Source organism: Hypanus sabinus, chromosome 24, assembly GCF_030144855.1.
Source record: "Hypanus sabinus isolate sHypSab1 chromosome 24, sHypSab1.hap1, whole genome shotgun sequence".
Lineage (NCBI taxonomy): Eukaryota > Metazoa > Chordata > Chondrichthyes > Myliobatiformes > Dasyatidae > Hypanus > Hypanus sabinus.
The window spans coordinates 20,739,076-20,759,384 of record NC_082729.1 but is presented as its reverse complement, the minus strand read 5'-3'; the positions used below and the strand labels follow the sequence as shown (position 1 = coordinate 20,759,384).

The window sequence follows — 20,309 nt, the reverse complement described above, 5'->3', positions numbered from 1 at the left end:
GATCCCTCCAGTTTTCTACTCCCCTACCCTGGGGAGAAAGTCTGTGACCGTCCACTGCATCAAATCCCCTTGTGGCTTTGTAAACTTCTTTCATGTCACTCTTTAGGCTTCAGAAAAAAAGTTCCGTCCCAATCCATTGTGAACTAACATCTCCAGCTCTCCATACATGTCCATAAATCTTTTCTGCTCCATCTCCAAGTTTCATGACTTTGTGACATCCTGGCTGCAGCTGGACAGCCTCACCAATGTCTTGTACATCTGTGGCATCATGTCCCACTCACTATATTTATAGTTAAATATACAACCGTATAGGAAGGCTGACACCTCAAGTCAATAATTGGCTGTATATCTGCACCTAAAGGACAAGGGACACTTCTTTGATGATAACAATGTGCACATTTTGGACAGGGAGGACAGGTGGTTTGAAGGAGGGGTTAAAGGAGCCATCCTTATCAAACTGCAAAACCCATCCCTGAACAGAGAGGGTAGGGTATGACACCACCCGTCAGCTACTTACAATGCAGTCCTAACATCTCTACCCCGGTGCCTCCACCCCTCCATCCATGCAAAGGTTAGACTAATGAACCTCTCATTACCTCTACAACTCTTAGCGGCCCTCGACTGATTGTTATACCATTAAACAACTCAAGAGTTTCTAAGCAGGAAAACAGCCCACCATGCATTTGAACTGAAGTAGCCGCTCTTTTGAGTGGGAAACATCTTCCAGACAACACAGCAAGTCCATTTGCCTTGATTTACTATTGCTTCATATACAATGACCAAGATGACTGTGAACGTTCATGGACATAGAAACTTATAACTACTACCAGCATTGTTATAAATAATGTGTACTGGTTGGAGGCTGGGTGTTCAAAAGTCTCATAGCTCAGCAATCTCAGAAGCTCAGTGCCATGAAGCATGAAGGCAAGGATGCCAAAGGCCTTCTTCCCCACCCTGTCTACCCATGTCACCACTTTCAGGGATCGCCCTCCAGCCCAACACTCTTTCTGCTGAGAGAAAACAAGTGCGTCTGTTGGAGACTATTTCCGCATGTCGGCCGGTTATAAAACAACGCGCTTCACACAAAACATGCAACAGCTGTGGCAGCATCTAAGAAGAGAGAGAGATAGAGGGAGTGAGAGAGAGAGAGAGAAAGGGAGGGAGGGAGAGGGAGAGAGAAAAACAATTGATGCTTCAAGTGGATGGGCCTTCACCAGAACATCAAACCAGAAAGCAAATTAATCTCGTCAGCAGGGTTTCATTGAAGCATGTGACCCTGATATACAACACAGAAAATAAAACAATACAGACCAATAGTCATCCCTCACTGTCAACATTCAAGCTGAATTTATTATCAAAGTATGTATACTATATGCAACCTTGAGATTCGTCTCCTTGTAGGCAGCCCAAAACAAAGGAACACAATACATCCCATTAAAAATAAGACCATCAAACACCCAATGTGTGGGTGGGGGGGAGATGGGGAACAAATCGTGCAAACAATAAAAGCAAATGACATTCAGAACTGAAATTCACAAAGTGAGCCCATAACCACGAAGCCAATTATCACTGAAGCAGATCCAGGAGTCCGTTAATTACAGAGACAGGTAAAGCTCCTGGAGGAGTCGGCTGAACACTCGCCTCCGTCCATTGCCTCCAATATTACTTGTTACTGTCAGGTAACATCCCAGTGAATCTCCTCTGCACTCTATGGTGTAATGTCAGGAACTGCACACAATACTCCAAATACCATCTACCTAATGTCAGAATCAGGTTTTATTAATACAGATATATGGCATAAAGCAAATTAATCTGAAGTCATGGAGTTGTAGCGTATAATCTTGATATATACTCAGTGGGCACTTCATTAGCTACACATGTACATCAGCTTGTTAAAAGAAATATCTCATCAGCCAGTCATGCGGCAGCAACTCAATGCATTAGGTTATGCAGACATGGTCTGGCGGTTCTGCTGTTGAAACATCAGTATGCGGAAGAAATGTGATTTGAGTGACTTTGATTGTGAAATGATACTTGATGCTAGACAGGGTGGTTTGAATATCTCAGAAACTGCTGATTTCCTGCTGTTTTCATGCACTACAGTCTCTGGAGTGCACAAGGAGTGGTGCGGGGAAAACAAAAACAAAATCCAGTGAGAGAGGTCAGAGACCAGACTGATTCAAGCTGTCAGGGGAGAGTAATTCAAATAATCGTGCACTACAACAACAGTGTGCAAATGAGCATCTGAAAATGCACAACACGTTGAACCTTGAAGTGGGGAGGGGGGGCAACAGCAGCAGAAGACCACAAGTATACACTTAATGACCACTTGAGATACAGGGCTTACCTAATAATGTGGCTGCTGCAGAACACAGAACATAGAACAGTACGGCTCACGATTAAGCCCGTCATCCCTCTCCAGCACTAAAAGCCTCCAATGCAGGTAACATCTCAGTGAATCTCTTCTGCATTCCATCCACAATACTTGAAGTGCCGTCAAGCCAATGTCAGGATCTGATCCGATTATCACTGGCATTTGCCGCAAAATGGGTTGTTTTGCAGCGGCAGTAGCGTGCAATATATAAAATACTATAAATTGTAATTGGAAGTACACTAAAAATAAGTTAGTGCAAAAAAGAGAGCAAAATTTGTGAGGCAGTGTTCATGAGTTCATTGTCCATTCACAGAAATGTAATGGCGGAGGGAAAGAAGCTGTACCTAAAGCATTATGTGCATGCCTTCACGCCCCTCTACCTCCTCACTGATGATAGTCAAGAAAAGAGGACATGTCCTGATCAGTGGGGGGACTTAATGAAGGACGCCACCTTTCTGAGGCATTGCATTATGATGGTGTGCTCCATGCAGGGGAGGCTAATGCACGTCACAAACAAGAAAAAATCCACAGATGCTGGAAATCCGAGCAACTCACTCAAAATGCTGGAAGAACTCAGCAGGCCAGGCGGCATCTATGGGGAAAAAGTACAGTCGAAGTTTCGGGCCAAAACCACGAGTGTACATTTTTTCCATAGGTGCCACCTAGCCTGAGTTTTTCCAGCATTTTGTGTGTGTTGCTAGGTGAATCCACTTGATGGAGCTGGCTGAGTTCGCAACCCTCTGCTGTTTGTTCTTGATCCTGTGCAGTGGCCCCTCCATATAAAACAGAGATGGAACCAGTTAGAATGCTCTCCACAGCACGTCTGTAAAAAATTGTCTTTGTAAGTTTCTCAGCTCTGATATTTTATGTTCCAACGTAGGGTGGGAAGCATGCAACATGCCTTCCTCACCACCCCATCTACTCATGTTTGCTTTTTCAGGGAACTATGGACTGGAACACAGAATGTACAGCGCAAGAACAGGCCCTTCAGCCCACAATGTTGTCCCAAGCTAAATTAGTAACAAAATATCCAACTCAATGAATCTCCTTCCATCTGCTGCATATCCAGAGCTGTTTCAATGCCTCCATCATCTACCTCCACTGCCACCCAAGGCATCAATCCAAGCATCAACCCCAAACCCACCAACTCTCCATGAAAAAGAGTTCCTTTCATCAGGACTTCATTCATGAAACGTCAACTGTTTATTTCTCTCTATAGATGCTGCCTGACTTGCTGAGTTCCTCCAACTCCAAGTGTGTGTGTGAGTGTGTGTGTGTGTGTGTGTGTTTGTTTCCAGATGCTCAAAATCTGCAGAAGCTCTTGTGTTTAGAATTTGCCGCACATTTCCTTTGATACTACCCCCTTTGGTAATGGGCATTTCAACCCTGGTAGGACAAGATACCGTTGTCTCTTGTAATGTCTCTATCCATGTCTCTTGTAATCTTATAATCCTCTATCATGTCTCCACTCAGCCTCTGCCTCTAAAGAGAAAGCTGCTCACGTGTGTCAAATCTTTTCTTATAGAGATTCATAAAGATACAACATAATAAATTTCCCAACTCCTGAACACGGTTGGTGCATTGTGTGCACCTTCTTTGTCACCCTGTCGACCTGGGCAGCCACGTCCAGTGAGATCGATAGAGTTGTAGAAAAGTACAGCAGAGAAACAGGCTCTTCAGCCCATCTTGTCTGTGCAACCATTTAAAATGCCTAGTCTCATTGATATGCACCCGGACCATAGCCCTCCATAGTTGTAAGAGCAACTCTTCTTCGGTGTGTGGACTGGTTTCCTCGTGAGTTCCTGGTGTTGATGGAGTCGACTAGTTAATAATAAATGGGGCCAGTGGGAAAGAGAGAGATGCCTTGAAAGAGACAGGCACATAGAGAGAGCAGGACAGATGGAAAGGGAGAGATGGGTGTGGAGGGGGAGAAAAGTACAGAGAGGGAAATGGACAGACAGAGAGTGGGGAAGGGTGAAAGAGAGATAGTGAAAGAGAGCTAGAGGGAGAATAGAGATGCAGGCAGAGAAAGACAGAGGGAGAGCAAAGAGGGCAGGGTGAGGAAGAGGGAAGCAGGGACAGGAAGGGGAGAAAAGCAAAAAGAGGGAAAGGACAGGGAGAAGCAAGGAGTGAGGGGGAGAATTGAGAGGTAGAGCAAGAGGGGGCGGCAGAGAGAAAGAGAGAGAGCCAGAGGAAGAGAGAAAGTCAAGGAGGGAGAAAGAGACAGACAAATGGACAGCAGAGAGGGCCAGAGGGGAAAGAGAAACAGAGCGAAAGAGAGAGAAAGAGAAAACGAGGGACACAGAGGGAGAACAGCAAAGGGAAAGAGAGAGGAGAGGGAGGAAAAGAGAGAGAGTGAGAGAATGAGAGAATTTCAGATGGTCAAGTATCACAGAAAGAGCAACCGGTGATGGAAACAGGAGTTATCTGACATTGGACAATTGGATCAATTCTAACACCATGCCCAGTGGGGAGATGTTATATTCTATATTCTTTATTGGGCCTTTTATACTGAAGGCCATGGGCATTGAGATCATTGGGGGAAGGGAATCAGGATTAAAGTGACAGGAAACAGTGTGTATGGAACACAGATACACTGCAAAGTGAGCAGAGACTGACGAGATTCTACAGATACTGTACACCTAGAGCAATACACAAAAACACATGGAAAATGTTGGAGGAACACAGCAGGTCAGGCAGGAAGGAAAATGGTTGGTGTTTCAGCTGAAGGCAAGATAAGAAGGTGAGTGAGGGAGGACTATAACCAGACAGGAGATAGGATTGACCGGATGGGTAGAGGGCCCCTTATTTTGGCCTCTGGTCTTTGTCAAGGGTCCCGGCGTGAAACACCGACAGTTTATTTCCCTCCTGGCCTGCTGCATTCCACCAGCATTTTGTGTGCACTGGAAAGAGTGATCACCCAGCCCCGTGTCTGGTTTTCCCCGGTGTCGGGGAGGCCACACAGTGAACACTGAATCTGGACGCAGTAGAGGGGAATCACTGGGTCACCTGGAAAAGCTGTTCGGGTTCCGGGATGGTGGGAAGGGAGGAGGTGAAGAGACAGGTGATGCATCGCCCTCTCTGCCCAGTACTGACTCCCTCCTAATCTTATTTCCCCTCCCCGCCTGTCTCACCGCAACCCACCCTCCTCTCTATCCCAACTCTCCTCCTCAACCTCTCCTCTCTGCTCTCTCTCTCTCTCTCCTTCTCCCTTACCTCATCTTATAGCTCTTCCCATTCACCATTCACTCTCTCCTTTCCATCCACTCTCTGCCCTCTGCTGCCTCACTCTCTACCCCTCTCTTTGCCCCCTCTCCCTCTTTTTCTCTCTCTCTCTCTCTCTCGGTTGGTCTTGCCCTCCCCGATTCACTCACCTCTCTCCCTCCGCACTCTCACCTCTCCCGAGCCCCTCTCTCTCTCCCATCCTTTCTCACTCATCCCTTCTCTCCTTCATTCCCCTCTCTCTTTGCCCTTCTCTCCTCCACTTCCCACCTTTCCCCTCTCTCATCCATCTTTCTCTCCTCCTGTTTCTCCGCCCTGTCACTCCCTTCCCATCCTTCTCCCCTGACATCACTGCCTCAGGTTCTCACGATCCCTTGTTCTCTCTTCCCCCCCCCCCCCCCACTCAGATGGGCCTCCTACCTCGTGATCCTGCTCTACGAAGCCCTCCTATGCCTTGGAATACTGTTGGCCCTCGCCAGTCTCGCCCGCTGCCCACTGATCTGGTGAGTGTAAACCCAGGGGCATCATCTGAGCAGGCTGGGGGCTTGAGAGAAGCTTGGCCTCAGAAGTGAGTGGGGGTGGTGTATCATGGGGCAATGGACAGCCAGGGCCCAAGTGAAGTCACAACCATCCCCTCTCTCCCACACATCCCTCCCTCCTTATCTTCCTCTCTACCTTCTCTCCCGCTGTCCCCATCTCACCTTCCTGTAACCCACTATTCATCCCTCTCTCTCTATCCCTTTCTGTCCTTGCCTTCCCACCATTTTTATTTCTCTCACACACATTCCCATCCTCTCTTATTTTTGTCCTTCTCCCACTCACACATTTCCCTCTTTCTCTCTTTATCTCTCCCCTATTTTTCTGCCCTCCCTCTCCCACTCACTCCCTCTCACTCTCTGACTTGCCTATCTCATTCCTTTTTCTTTCCTCCTTCTCCCTGTCTCTATCTGTCCATCTTTCTGTCTCTCTCTGCCTTGCTGCATTTCCCGCTCTCTGTCTACCACTCGCTCTTTCTCTCCCGCTCTCTGTCTATCACTCGCTCTTTCTCTCCTGATCTATATTTATCCCTCTCTGTTGCCATCTCTCTCCTGTCCTCTCTTTCTCCTTCTCTCTCTATTTCTCTCCCTCACTCTCTTCATTCCTCTCTCCCTCATTCTTCATCCTTTTATTCCTCTCTCCCTCATTCTCCATCCCTCTATCCCACTCTCTATCTCTCACTCTTTTCTCTCCCTTTCTGCCTCCCTCTCTCTTTTTTCTCAAGTCAAGTCGTCACTTTTTATTGTCATTTCGACCATAACTGCTGGTACAGTACATAGTAAAAATTACACGTTTTTCAGGACCATGGTGTTACATGACACAGTACAAAAAACTAGACTGAACTACGTTAAAAAAAGAACACAGAAAAAAAACTGCACTAGACTACGGACTTACCCAGATCCGAATTCTGACTCTATCCCCTCTCCCTCTCCCTCATTCTAATCTTCTCTCTCACCTGTCATACTCTATCCTCCTTCCTGGAAGCGACAGCCCAGGACTCTCGGACTGACGGCGGACATGACCCGCTGACTCGGTCTTTTCTCCCCAGGCTCGCCGTTCTGGCCGTGATGGCCCTGCTCCTGAGCTGGCTGGGCCTCGGTGTGGACTTCGCCGCTGCTCTGGTGAGTGTCTCTGAGCCCAGCACACATCGCAGGACAACGGGCTCTGGTCTCCCACCCACCTTACCCATCCCGTCGCCGCCAGGCCCTCTTGTGCCCAGTTATGGAGCGGGCACAGACATGATCCCGACGGGTTCCAGAGTTGACGGGATGGTGTCGATCGTAGACACCGCCTCTGCCCCCGCCCCCGCCCCCGCCCCCGCCCCATGCGTGCTCCCACTCATTGCTAATCGCCTTCCTCGGCACCATCTTCTTACACTGCTAACCCCTCTGATTCAGTCGCGTAAACCTCCAATAATTCCCTAACCGGTACTCTAGGAGCCCGTCTCCCCATTCCTTTTCACCAACCGGACCGTGTTTTTCGCTCTCATTAAACCCAGCGGGATCCCGTTTCCCGTTCCCTTTAAACACACCGGGACCCCCTTTCCCATTCCCTTTATAAAAGGAATATACCCACTGAGACCCCGTTTCCAACTCCCTGTGAACCTACCGGGAACCCGGTTTCCGCTCCTTATTAATCCACCGGGACCCAATTTCCCGCTTCCTTTAAACACACTGCGGCTCAGTTTCTCAAACCCTTTAAATCGAACGGGAGCCCGTTTCCCGTTCCATTTAAACCTACCGGGGCCCATTTTCTCGCAGTCTATAAACTTGTCGAGGCGAATGTTCTCGCTGCCTTGGCACTTCCGTTTCCAACTCCCTTTAAACTCACCGCCCCCCCCACACACACACACACACACACACACACCTCACTCACATGCAGACAGAACGAGAGTTTTTCAGCTTCAGTCCCGGCCCGTGTTTCTCCAAAAGTGTGTATTCCTGGCTAGATAACGACGCTCCTCGTGGGAGGTGGGCAGTTTAGTCTCGTTCCCCAGGCCGAAGAGGGTTTGGTCTCCGTTCACCCTCCACTCCGAGACCTCACTTCACTCTGTCCCACAGGCACTGAGTGACCTCTGCGTTCAACCCGAGGTATACATCCTCAACACCAGTCAGTGGGAGCAGGTCCTGAGCTCAGGTGAGGGGAGGGGAGGGGTCGGGTGGAGTAGGGTCGGTGGGGGGGGGGGGGGAGCATGGTGAGAGAGCGGAGGAGGGAGAGTAGTGGGAAGGGGAAATGGTAGAACAGGAGAGAGAGGGATGCAGGAGGTGCTGAAGTGCAACTGAGTTGGACGGCCGTAGAGGGAGGATGGGTGTTAATAGGGAAGAAAGAGGAAGGGGAGGGAGGAGATTAAGGAATGAAAGTGAAGGATGGCATGGCATGGTTGTTGGGAAGAGGGAGGGGAATAAAGGGGAAGGGTGTGGAAGCAAAAGGAGCAAAAGAGAGTGGGAGAGGAGGGATGTGATGTATTCAACGCCCTCCCCTATCCAACCAAGCACCTTACCGTATAAATACCAGAGATTCTGTAGATGCTGGGAATGTTGAGTAACACACACAAAATGCTGGAGGAACTCAGCAGGTCAAGCTGAATCGATGGAAGTGAATAAGCAGTTGACATTTTGGCCTGAGATCTTTCATTGGGACCTTATCTTGTCGTGTCTTTCCTCACCCACCACCCACCCACTGTCATATGTTCCCAACCCTATGCCTTCCTCTCTGCATCCCCTTGGCTGATCAAACCTCGGAGAGCCTGCATACCTACCACCTCTGCCACCTCTCTCTCTCTCTCTCTCTCTCTCTCTCTGCATCTCCCCCTCTCTTTCTCCCTCCCTATTTCTCTTTCTACCCCTTTCCATCTCTTTGGCTATCCCTTCCTCCCTCCCTCTCTCACTATCTGCCCACGCTCTCTCTGTCAATGCTGATTGACCTGTTGAGTGGCTCAGTTTACTTTTTTAGTGTTTGAGGTTCCTGGTATTGGGGGAACAGGAAAAACCACTTCTGTGTTTATTTGCAGATATCGTGGAATATTATGTCAGCTGTGATGGAAAAACTCCGAACCCCTTTCAGCAGGTCTGTCGGCTGAACTCCCCCACCCCACACTCATCCCATCTATTGGGTCACCTAAATCCTGACCCTCCCAGACTACTAAATTGCATGAGCCCCTTCTCACCCAACCTACTGGGCCTCCTTCCAAAGCCGCCTCCTCCGTCCCTCTACATCCTCACCTAACCTTGCTTCGCACACTACCATAAAACTAAGACACAGGAGCATAACTTGGCCATTCGGTTCATCGAGTCTGCTCCAATTTTCCATCTTGGCTAATTTATTTTCCTTCTCATTGTTCTTCCCTACCTTCACCCCATAACACTTGGCGCCCTTACTAACCAAGAACTTATCAACCTCCATTTTAAATATACCCAATGACTTGGTTGTCTGTGGCAATGAATTTCCCAACCCATCCCTTGCACCCCAATAATTTCTCATTTAACCTGTCTGCTCGCACCCTGCTAAGTCAATTCATCCACCCTCCCCACTCCATTAAATCCCTGCATAATTCCACCCCTACCATCCTATTGAGTCCATGGGATTCCCACTTAACTACACCTCTTTCACCCCACTGGATTCCTGTCTCTCCCATCCGATTGGGGCTCCACCTCTCCAGCTCCATTCAGTCCCCAGCTCACCCCACCTCTCCCGCATCGTCAGATCCGCACCTACACCTACTTCTTCAACCCTTTTGGATACTCTCCTCTTCCACCACATTGGACACTCTTCCAACCCCACATCTCTAATCGGGTCCCCATCTCACTGCCTGTATCTCATCTCATTGGCTCTCCATCTACCCATTCCCCTGGAGGATCTGGGATCCCAGCTCCCCCACCTGAGCCATACCCTCATCCATGGGCAATCCCTTATACCTATCTCTTCTGGCTCATCCCCTCAACCTGATCCTTTGACTGGCTAACTGATCCCACCCCTCGCACCCCATTGTTTTGGCCATCGACCACATATATTCTCGTCCAACCAATGCAGAGCCTGACACTGTCTCAGCGGGCAATGAGTGACATTCACCAGAAGCTCCTGTCCCTACTGCGAGGGTCTGCGACTGAGCTGCCATCCGCACAGGTAAGAGCTTGTGGTATCTGGACCAAGGACACTTGAGATGGTACACTGTGCAATGGACCAACCATAGAGGACACTGGATCACAGAAACTGGACACAGGAGCAAGGATAACAGAGACTGGACCAATTACATTGGGCACTGAGCAGAAAAAGGATACTAGAGACTGGATAATGAGTCTAGGAACCTAACCAAGGATATGCAGCACTGGACACTAGGCAATGGACCGAGGACACTTGACTTCAGAAAATGGGCATTGGTCAAATCAGTCAGGACACTAGATCCTGGATACTGCACCATGGATGCTGGGCACTGGGCAATGGACCAAGGGTACTGGACACTAGATGACAAAGAGTACAAATATGCACTGGGTACTACGTACCGGACCAAGGACAATGGACACTAGACCATGGAGGCTGGACACTGAGCTAGACTGATTTCACTGGGCACTGAACACTGAATAAGGTGTCCTGGGACCAGACCAAGGATATGGATACTAGGCATTGGATCAGACACTGGACCAAGGACATTGTACCATGGATGCTGGGCACTGGGTACTAGGACAATAACATTGGACCAATTACACAAGACCAAGGACACCAGAGTGAGGACACTGGACACTGGGTCAAGATCATGGAACCAAGAACACTGGATAATGGATCATTGGACTATGGACACTGGGCAGTAGACTAATGGTACACCACCAAGTCACTGTACACCGGAACAAAGACACTGGGCCAACAACACTGGATAATAGATGCTAGGCATTGGACACTGGGACAAGGAGAATGCACACTTGCCCAAGGACACAGGAGCAAAAAACATTGTACACCAGACTACAGACTTAAGGCAAAGAACAAAGGACACAGGGTCTGGAAGGGAGACGGATGGAGGTTTCAAGTGTCAGGTGTCATTCACTCCCTCACTTCTTCAGCCATTCCTTCCTTCACTCCTCCCTCCCCCTCCCCCTCCCCCTCCCTCTGTCACTCAAATACTTGGTCCTTCACTCCGTCCCTCCCTCAGTCACAGTGTTGGGGTGTTGGTGAGCCAGTGGTCGGGTCATGCCTTTGATTCTGGAGCTTTGACAGTCAGGACAGTCACCACGCCCCTCACCCTATGCTGACCCTCTCCACCCACAGCCCAGGCTGCTCTCCGTTCTCCAGGCCCTTAACGCCAGCGAGGGGATGTTCCACCACCTCACCGTCCGCCTCCACTGCCTCGGCCTGCACAAGGTGAGAGGAGACGGGGGAAGGGTGGGATCAGCGTCTGGCCGGGGTCGGGGTTGCAAAGGTGGCAGAAAATGTCAGGGGTCAGAGAGGTGAAAGACAGTGCTATTTATAGTATGGTATCTGGAGCCAGAGAGGTTGGAGACAGACTCAGGGGTCAGAGAGGTGAGAAATGGGGTCAGGATTCATGGAGATGGCGGGTGGTGTCGGGGTCAGGAAGCTGGTAGACAGGTCAGGGTTGTGAAAGGCGGAGTCAGCGTTCCGATTTGTGGGTTGAGAGATAAGGGCAAGAGTCACGGGATGGAGGGGAGATGGAGTTAGGGGCCAGGTAGGGGTAGGGACAAGGATCAGGGATTGAGGAGCTGGGAAAGGTCAGGGAGGTTGGAGATGGGGTGAGGTCAGATGTCCGAGTGTGGGAGTCAAGGTAAAGAGTCAGGAGGTGGGAGGGAGTGTCATGTTCCATTTGATGCCAAGCGCTGAGGGGGTGGAAGACAGTGTCATGTAGCTAGCGGGCTCAGACATCAAGGGTTGGGATGGTGGGAGATGGAGTCTGGGGCAAGGTGGGGGATGGAGTCATGTACCGAGTGGGATCAAGATTCAGGGAAGTGGTTGGGGTTAGAGGTCAGGGAGGAAGGTAACGGGGTCAGGGTTCACGGATCACGTGGTGGGAGACAGGGGTCATGTACCTGACGGGTGGGGCCAGGAATCGGCAGGTTTATGTCAGAGTCAGGTGTCAGGGAGGTGGGACCAGGTACAAAGTAAGTGAGGGGTCATGAGGTCAGAGATGGGGTCAAGGGTCAGGAGGTGGGAGTTGAGTTCAGGGATCAAGGTCAAGTCAGAGTGGGTTTGGGGGTGTGGATGGGCCAGGGTTGGTGGTGTGATACCAAGGAACTAGACCTGCTGTGTGTCTGTCAGGCACTGGGGCAGGTTGGGATTGAGAGGAGTGGGAAGATTCAGTTGGGTTGGGAGAAAGTAGGGGTTTGTGCGAAGTGTGTGGGGTAACGAAACCCAATTTCCCTCAGTATCAATAACGTATGTCTGTCTGTCTGTCTGGAGATGGTGTGCCTGGGATCAAGAGTCATGTAGAGTGGTGGGGATATGATTCAGAGGGAGTCAGGGGCCAGGGAAGTGGGAAACAAGATTCAAGGATATGTCCTTACCAAATCATCCCCCTTTTCTTGTCTCTCTCTCTCTTTCCTCCCATCCCACTCTCTTGCCCCTCCTCTCACCACTTCTCTCTCCTCCTCTTCTCTCTGACCCCTCCTCTCCACCCTTCCACTTGTATCCTCTGCTTCTTCCCTCTGCTCCCACTTCTCTTTCCTCCCCAATCTCTCTCATCCTCATTTCTCTCCCCCCTTGCTCCATCTCTCCACTCCCTCTCCTCCCTCTCTCAACTTCTTTCCACCCCTGTGCTCTGCCCTCCTCTCTCTGCTCCCACTCTCTTACCCTGATTTCTTCCCCTCCTCCCATCTCTCTCTATCCTTTCCCTCTCTCCTTCCGATCTCTTCCCCATCTCTACTCACTTGCTCCTTCACCTCCATTCTCTGCCTCTCTCACCACCCTCATTCCAAACCCTCTCTTACCCCCTTCCCCAATCTCATCCCTTCCTGCCACCCCTTTCTCTGTTTCCTCACTTCCCCTCTTCCCTCTCCTTCCCGTCTCTTCCTCGTCCCTCTCCCCCCCCCCCTTCACTCCCTACCCTGCAGCATCTGCAGGACCTGTGGACTGGTTTGTGCTGGGATGGACTGGAGGGGGCCCTGGGGCTCTCTGTCCTCTCCCTCCTCAGCGTCGCCACCTTCTCCTCCCTGGCTGCCTGCCTGCCTCAAGTCTGGGCACTTTCTGTGGGCACCCGGTGAGTCCAGTCTGCTGAAGGTGCAGATGAGGTGGGGGGAGGTGGTGAGAGAGATAAGGAGGGGATAGGGAAAGATGGGATGATGGGAAGTAATGGTGGGGGCAAGGGAGCTGGTACAGGGAAGTTAGAGAGAAAGGAGACTCAGAGGAGAGAGATCAGAGGGGCGGGGAGAACAAGGGGAGAAGTTGGGGAGATAGGCAGTGGGGTGGGGAGGGAAGGCTTTGCTAGGAGGGAGAGGTGAGGAGTGCAGAAAAAGGTAGAGGGAAGTGAGGGAGACAGGTTAGAGGGGTGGCCAGGGCTGAGGAAAGAGAGAGGGGGGGGAGGCAACAGAAACATCGGAGTGGAGATTTGAGGGTGGGAGGGTTAGGAAGGAGGAACAATGGAATGGGAGAGGGGAGGGAGGACACAGGGCAACAATGGTTGAGGGAGGACATTGAGTTTAGAGGGAGAGAGCAGGCAGATAAGTTGGAGGGATGGAGAGAAAGGGATGAGCAAAGGAGGGGCAGAGGGTAGGGATGGAGGGAGAAGGTAGGAGAGTGGGGAGGAAGTGAGGAATATTGAAGGGAGGTGAGGGTTAGGGAAGGAGGGAGTGGTAAAGGTTTAAAGTATGGAGGGGAGGGTTGGAGAGGAGTAGAGAAGGGGAGAGAGTGGAAGGATGGAGTAGGGGAGGGAAGGGGAGGCAGAGGAGAGGAAGGGATGGGTGAGAGCTTGGAGGGATGGAGGGAAGGTTCAGGGAGGGACCGGTGGGTGTGATGAGAGAATATGGAGGGAGAGTCACAGAGGGAGGGAAGGGTTGGGTTGGAGGGGACAGTCATGGAGGGATGGGAGGGTGTGTGGAGAGAATTTGAAGAGAGGGTCAGGGAGTGAGGAGAGAGGTAGGGGAGGGGATGTTTGGGGAAGAAGGGGAAGCTGATGTCGGAGGAATGGACGAGTCGTGGAAAGGTGGATAGGGTGGGAAGGGGTGTGAAGATTGAAGAGCAGAGCTGAGGGGGGTCAGTGAGGTAGCAGGAGGGTGTGAGGAAAGAGGCTGGAGGGAGGGAGGGGAGAATCTAGGTGAGTCGGGTGTGGTCAGGAGAGAGGCGAAGTTTGGACAGGAGGAGGAAGCTCTTGGGATGGTGGAGGATTGTGTAGAGGGAAACGGAGGTGATCCAGTGTGGATCAGGTCTCTAGTGGGAGGGGAGCGGGAATGTGCCAGTATGGAGCAGCTAACCCTCCCTCCCCCACAAACTTTCCACCTTTCCCTTCCTCCCTATTTTTCCCTCCTCCTCTTTCCCTCCCCTTTCAACCCTCACTTTCTGCCCCCATTGCCCTCCTCATTCCCTTCCTCCCTACCTTTTCTCTTCTCCCCTTTTCTCCTCCACTTTTCCCTTCCTCCTCTTTTTTCTTCCTCCTTTTCCTTCCCTTCTTCCCTCCCCAATTCCCTCCCCTATCTTTCCCATCCCTTCAACCGCTTTCCCCCTTTGCTCCCCCTTTCCTGCCCCATCTTTCTCACCCTCCCCACTGACCCCCGTCCATCTTGCCTTTCCCTCCCCTCTTCCCGTCCCCCAGGGACTCTGCGACGGAGGAGGAGCCGGAGGAGCCCGAGGAGCTAGAGGGTGAGGACATATTCAGGCCTCCGGAGTGGAAACAGTTGCCGCGCTACCTCAGCCGACCACGCCTCCACACCTTCTCCAGTTATGGCCGGCCTAGCCTCAGGGCCCCGACGCCCACCCGTCCATGGACACCGACCCTCCACTACATGTAGCTCCTGGCCCGAAGAAGGGGAGAGGGGGTGCCATAGCTGGGAAGAAGCGATGGGGCCTTCCCCACCCATCCCAGGACCAGGAGACAGGCCGTCTTTTGTAAGCGGAACCTTCCAAATCCCCAAATCAGGCTCAAGGCAACACTGCAGGAACTTGATCATCCCCGGCTGTTCCTGTTCCTTTGTCGGGCTTTTGTACGCGTGCACACAAACACAGATGGACATAGTCACACGTACACAGTCAGAATGACACGGATTCAACACACACATAGTAGAACTACACTAACATGGTTAATGTGTTGCTTTTACAGCTCAGGGTATCAGAGAATGGAGTTCAATTCTGGCGCCCTCTGTAAAAAAGTTTGTACGTTCTTCATGTGACCCCATGAGTTTCCTCTGCGTGCTCTGGCTTCCTGCCACAGTTCGAAGAGTTATCTGTTAGTAGGTTAATTGGCCATTTTTAAATTGTCCTGTGTCTGCATAACTAAATAAACACAATCATAATTGTGCACGCACAGGGACATACACCGATACGGTTACTCACAGACATTCACACACTCAAACACGCAGATAGATGCACACACACACACACACACACACACACACACACACACACACACACACACACACACACACACACACACACACACACACACACACACACACACAAAACAGACTCACTGCCCAGATGTAGCTGCTGCGAACCATCCCCAGAACAAAATGGTGAGGTGGGCTCGTTGTCCAACCTCCTGTACTTGCAATATTCCTGAGCCCAAAACCATGCACAGCCAATGGGATGCAGAGTTGGGTGCAGGATAGTAGGGTGGGCAACAGTCAATGGGCAGTCAGTGATGGATGAAGGAAGTTGCTGGGGCAGTTGTTTTTGGCTTTTGTTAGTGACTGAGCATCAGTTTGCCATCCCCGAGCAGAGCACCATATTAGTCTAGGCCAGCACCACAGCCTATCCCATAACACAGTGCTCTCTTTTCACTAACCTTCCCTCCTCACTGCCCCTCCTCTCCACCACCACGGCACTCCTTCCTCACTGCCCCTCCCATAGCACTCTCCCCTCTGTACTCTCCCACAACGCTCTCTCCTCACCGCCCTTTCCACTGCACTCTCTCCTCATCACCTCTCCCACAGCGCTACCTCCTCTCCACCCCTCACACAGAACTACTTCCTCACTGCCCCTCCCACAGCTTGCCCTCCAGACAGATCTTACCGTCCATCAGGGTATTGAAACTCCAAGAGAACGCTGAGCTGTATTTGCAGGGAAAGTGCCATTGAAGTCATCAATAAGTTGCAAGGGCCATAGGTTGAGAGATCAAGTGTCCATTTTTGATGTGCAAGAGATCTGTTCGAGGGCTTGGTAACAGCAGGATCGAAGCTGTCTCTGAGCCTGGTGGTACATGGTCCCAACCTTTGACCTGTAGAATCGGAATCAGCTTTTATATCACCATCAAATGTTGTGAAATTTGCTTGCTTTGCAGCAGCAATACATTGCATATGTAATAATAAAATACTATAAATCACAATAAGAAATAAGTTGTGCAAAGGAATATTGAGGTAGTGTTCACAAGTTTATTGTCCATTCAGAAGTCTAATGGCGGTGGGGAAGAAGCTGTTCCTAAAGTGTTGAATGTATGTCTTCAGGCTTCTGTACCTCTTCCCTGATGGTAGCAATGAGAAGAGAGCAAGTCCTGGGTGCTGGGGGTCCTAAATGATAGATGCCACTGTTTTTGAGCCATCACCTTTTGAAATCTCCTCGACGCTGGGGAGGCAAGTTCCCATGATGGGGCTGGCTGAGTTTGCAAGTTGCTGCAGCCTTTACCAATCCTGAGCAGTGGCCCCTCCACACCATCCATCTCCCGGGATTACCCCACCCTTCCTCCCCCTTCACCACCCACGGTTGCTCTAGTTTCTTCCCACGTTCACGATGACGCACGGGATCAGTGGGTTTATTCATTGTTGCAAATTGTATGGGCACGTGGGTGTAATCTGGGGGGAAGGCGGGTAGAAAAGCCCTGCGGCGCTGTCACTCTAAACTGAGTCACACAGAGACAGTAGCTGGGAGAGATGAAAGGTTTTGGGCCCCTTATCTAAGAAAAGATGTGCTGGCTTGCAGGGGTTCCAGATGTGGTTCACGTGAACTATTCCAAGAATTAACGGGTTAATGTACGAGGACCATTTGATGGCCCTGTACTTGCTGGAGTTTAGAAGAATGAAGAACAGTGGTCTCATTGAAAACTATTGAATATTGAAAGGCCTGGATGAGTGGATGTGGAGGCAAAGCTTCCTATCGTGGATGTGTCCAGGCCTCAGAATAGAGGGTTACCCATTAGAATAGAATTGAGGAGGAATGTCTTTACCCAGATGGTGGTGAATCAGTAGAATTCACTGCCACAGATGGTTGCAGAGGCTAAATCATGGGGTATTCAAAGTGGAGGTTGAGAGGTTCTGCTTTAGTAAGGGAGTCAAAGGTTACAGGAGAAGACACAAGAATGGGGTTGAAAGGATAATAAACCTGCCATGATGGAGTGGCAGAGAAGACTCAAATGGCCTAATTATGCTCCTGTGTCTTATGATTTGATGGTCTAATTCAACACAACAGATCGCCTGGAGAATGGATTTCTCTTCTCCCCTCACTCTGTAAGCGTGGTTTGTACTTATTAAACACAAAGGCAACAATAAACTGCAGACTAGAGTTTCACTTTCTGTAATTACCTGCTTTGGGAAGATGGGGCTCATCAGCCGTGGTTGGCAACTCACCTGGGAAAACGAAAGCTCTGATCTCAAACCCCCGCTGCCTTGTGGCTGTACCGTCACATGGGTGGGGGCGGGGGGCAGTTTCAAGGGTAAACCCTGAGGGAAAAATCCAGAGCTGAATTTCCTGAGGCGGAGCAACATTGAGTTTAACGCTGACTAGCATAACCCGTGACGCCAAACTGTATCAGTCTCTGCTCTTCCTTTGGACTCCTCAGCTGCATGGAGAGGGGGAGCCTGCTACATGGGCAACAGCCTGGCCTCCATATCGTACTGCCCAGGCTTGTGTATCACATAGACAGCTGGAATATAACGTTACTGGTCAATCCTGACCAATTACCTGCTTCAACATTGAGACTGTAGTCAGACGACATTGATTATATCCTTGTTATGTATCCCGTAACGGGTTAAAAAGGACCAGCAGAAATGACACACCTGGGGTCCGAGTCTTCTGTTATGAACACTTTTTGATTAGTAACTACATGATAAAGTAATATAAAACCAGGTAAGGCAAACGAGTTAAGAGAGTATATGCATATATAAGTGAGTAAATAAACTTCCCAAACTTCTGGCAGCTCAGGTGATAAATGATAAGAGTCTCACGATGGTATAGGTATGAAGTCGGTTCAGTTCTGGAAATTGAACTGAGTAGATTGAAGAGAGAGGGAGAGAGAGAGAGACGTTTTGTCTTGCACATCGTCCAGAGCTGATGCTGTTGAATCTTCCACATCATCCTCCTGCTCGTGGAACTTACTAAAGTCACCAACTGTGCCCACACATAAGAGATTGCCATTTTCACATGGTACAGCTATCAACCACGGCGAGGGTTACGGACACCGATAGCTTTCTACCGGTCACCCCTTTGTCCACACTGTGAGCAAAAACCCCACCTTTGTCGTGGGCATACAGAGCACATCCAGTGTCAGAGTGTTCCCTGTCTCTGGCGTGTCTGATTACAAAGCCAGTTGACCTTGTATGTATTCCACAAGTGCTGAACATGAGTTGTCCATCAAATAGCTCCGCTTTGCCATTTCCAAGGCAACTCACAGGTTTTTGTTGCTCTCTCTTTTTAAGGGAACAGTCCAAGTCAAGTCAAGTCACTTTTGTTGTCATTTCGACCATAACTGCTGGTACAGTACATAGTAAACATGAGACAACGTTTTTCAGGACCACGGTGTTACATGACACAGTACTGAACTACGTAAAAAACAACACAGAGAGAGAAAAAAACACAACAAGTACACCAGACTACAGACCTACCCAGGACTGCATAAAGTGCACAAAACGGTGCAGGCATTACAATAAATAATAAACAGGACAATAGTGCAGTCAGGTGTCAGTCCAGGCTCTGGGTATTGAGGAGTCTGATAGCTTGGGGGAAGAAACTGTTACATAGTCTGGTCGAGAGAGCCCGAATGCTTAGGTGCCTTTTCCCAGACGGCAGGAGAGAGAAGAGATTGTATGAGGGGTGCGTGGGGTCCTTCATAATGCTGTTTGCTTTGCGAATGCAGTGTGGTGTAAATGTCCGTGATGGTGGGAAGAGATGCCCCGATGATCTTTTCAGCTGATGTTTTCAGTCCATATGTAATAATCCTTCAGATCTTGTCACATCCTTATAATGCAGAAATATTCCTATAAATGTTCAATTCGTCGATTCATACAGCACAGAAACAGGCCCTTTGGCACATTTGCTTCACAGGATTTATACAGTTTTTCATAAATTCTAGTAAATTTCACTATTTTACTGTATATGCATGCAAGAAAATGATTCTCATGTTGGTGTATGGTAACATATTTGATGATAAATTTTACTTTCCATTTATTTTCTAGGCAATGCCCAATTGATCTGCCTTGCCCCATTAACCATAGTCCTCCAAACCAATGTCACCCATGTACCTCTGCAAACTTCTCTTAAAGGTTACAATTAAGAGAATTGTCCACCACTTCTGCTGGCAGTTCTTTCCACACGTATCATCCTTTGAGTGAAGAAGCTCCCTCTCAGGGTCCTCTTGAATATTTCATCTTTAACCCACAAACTCTAGTTCTGTTCTCACCCAATATCAGCAGAAAAAATCCCACCGACATTTACACTATTAATACACCTCATAATCTTGCGTGGCTTATCAAATCTCCCCTCATCTAAAACTTTGACAAACTTCTATAGATGTGTGGTGGAGAGTATATTGACTGGTTGCATCACAGCCAGGTGTGGAAACACGAATCCCCTTAAATAGAAAATCCTACAAAAAGTAGTGGATGCGGCTCAGTCCTTCACACCATTGAGCGCATTTACCTGGAAAGTTGTAGCAGGAAAAGCAGCATCCATCATCAGGATCATCTCTCTTCTCGCTGCTGCAAATGCACAGGAAGAATGCACAGGAGCCCCAGGACTCACACCACCAAGTTTCAGACACAGTTACTACCCTTCAACCATCAGGCTCTTGAACTAGAGGGGATAACTTCACATGCCACATCCT

The 20,309-nt window shown here is 49.7% G+C and overlaps 1 protein-coding gene across 2 annotated transcripts; it reads left to right on the top strand.

The window, feature by feature from the left end:
- The first annotated feature begins 7,130 nt into the window (after positions 1–7,130).
- ttyh1 (tweety family member 1) lies at positions 7,131–17,759 on the top strand. 2 transcript variants are annotated; one of them, XM_059949450.1, is made up of 7 exons: positions 7,131–7,254; positions 8,194–8,269; positions 9,144–9,199; positions 10,163–10,255; positions 11,390–11,482; positions 13,183–13,328; positions 14,877–17,759. In XM_059949450.1, exons 1-7 carry the CDS (start codon positions 7,201–7,203, stop codon positions 15,070–15,072), a joined length of 714 nt encoding a protein of 237 aa, XP_059805433.1. In that variant the 5' UTR covers positions 7,131–7,200; the 3' UTR covers positions 15,073–17,759. The 2 variants fall into 2 exon arrangements, with proteins under 2 accessions (XP_059805433.1, XP_059805434.1); XM_059949451.1 differs by lacking the exon at positions 11,390–11,482.
- Positions 17,760–20,309: the final 2,550 nt, after the last annotated feature.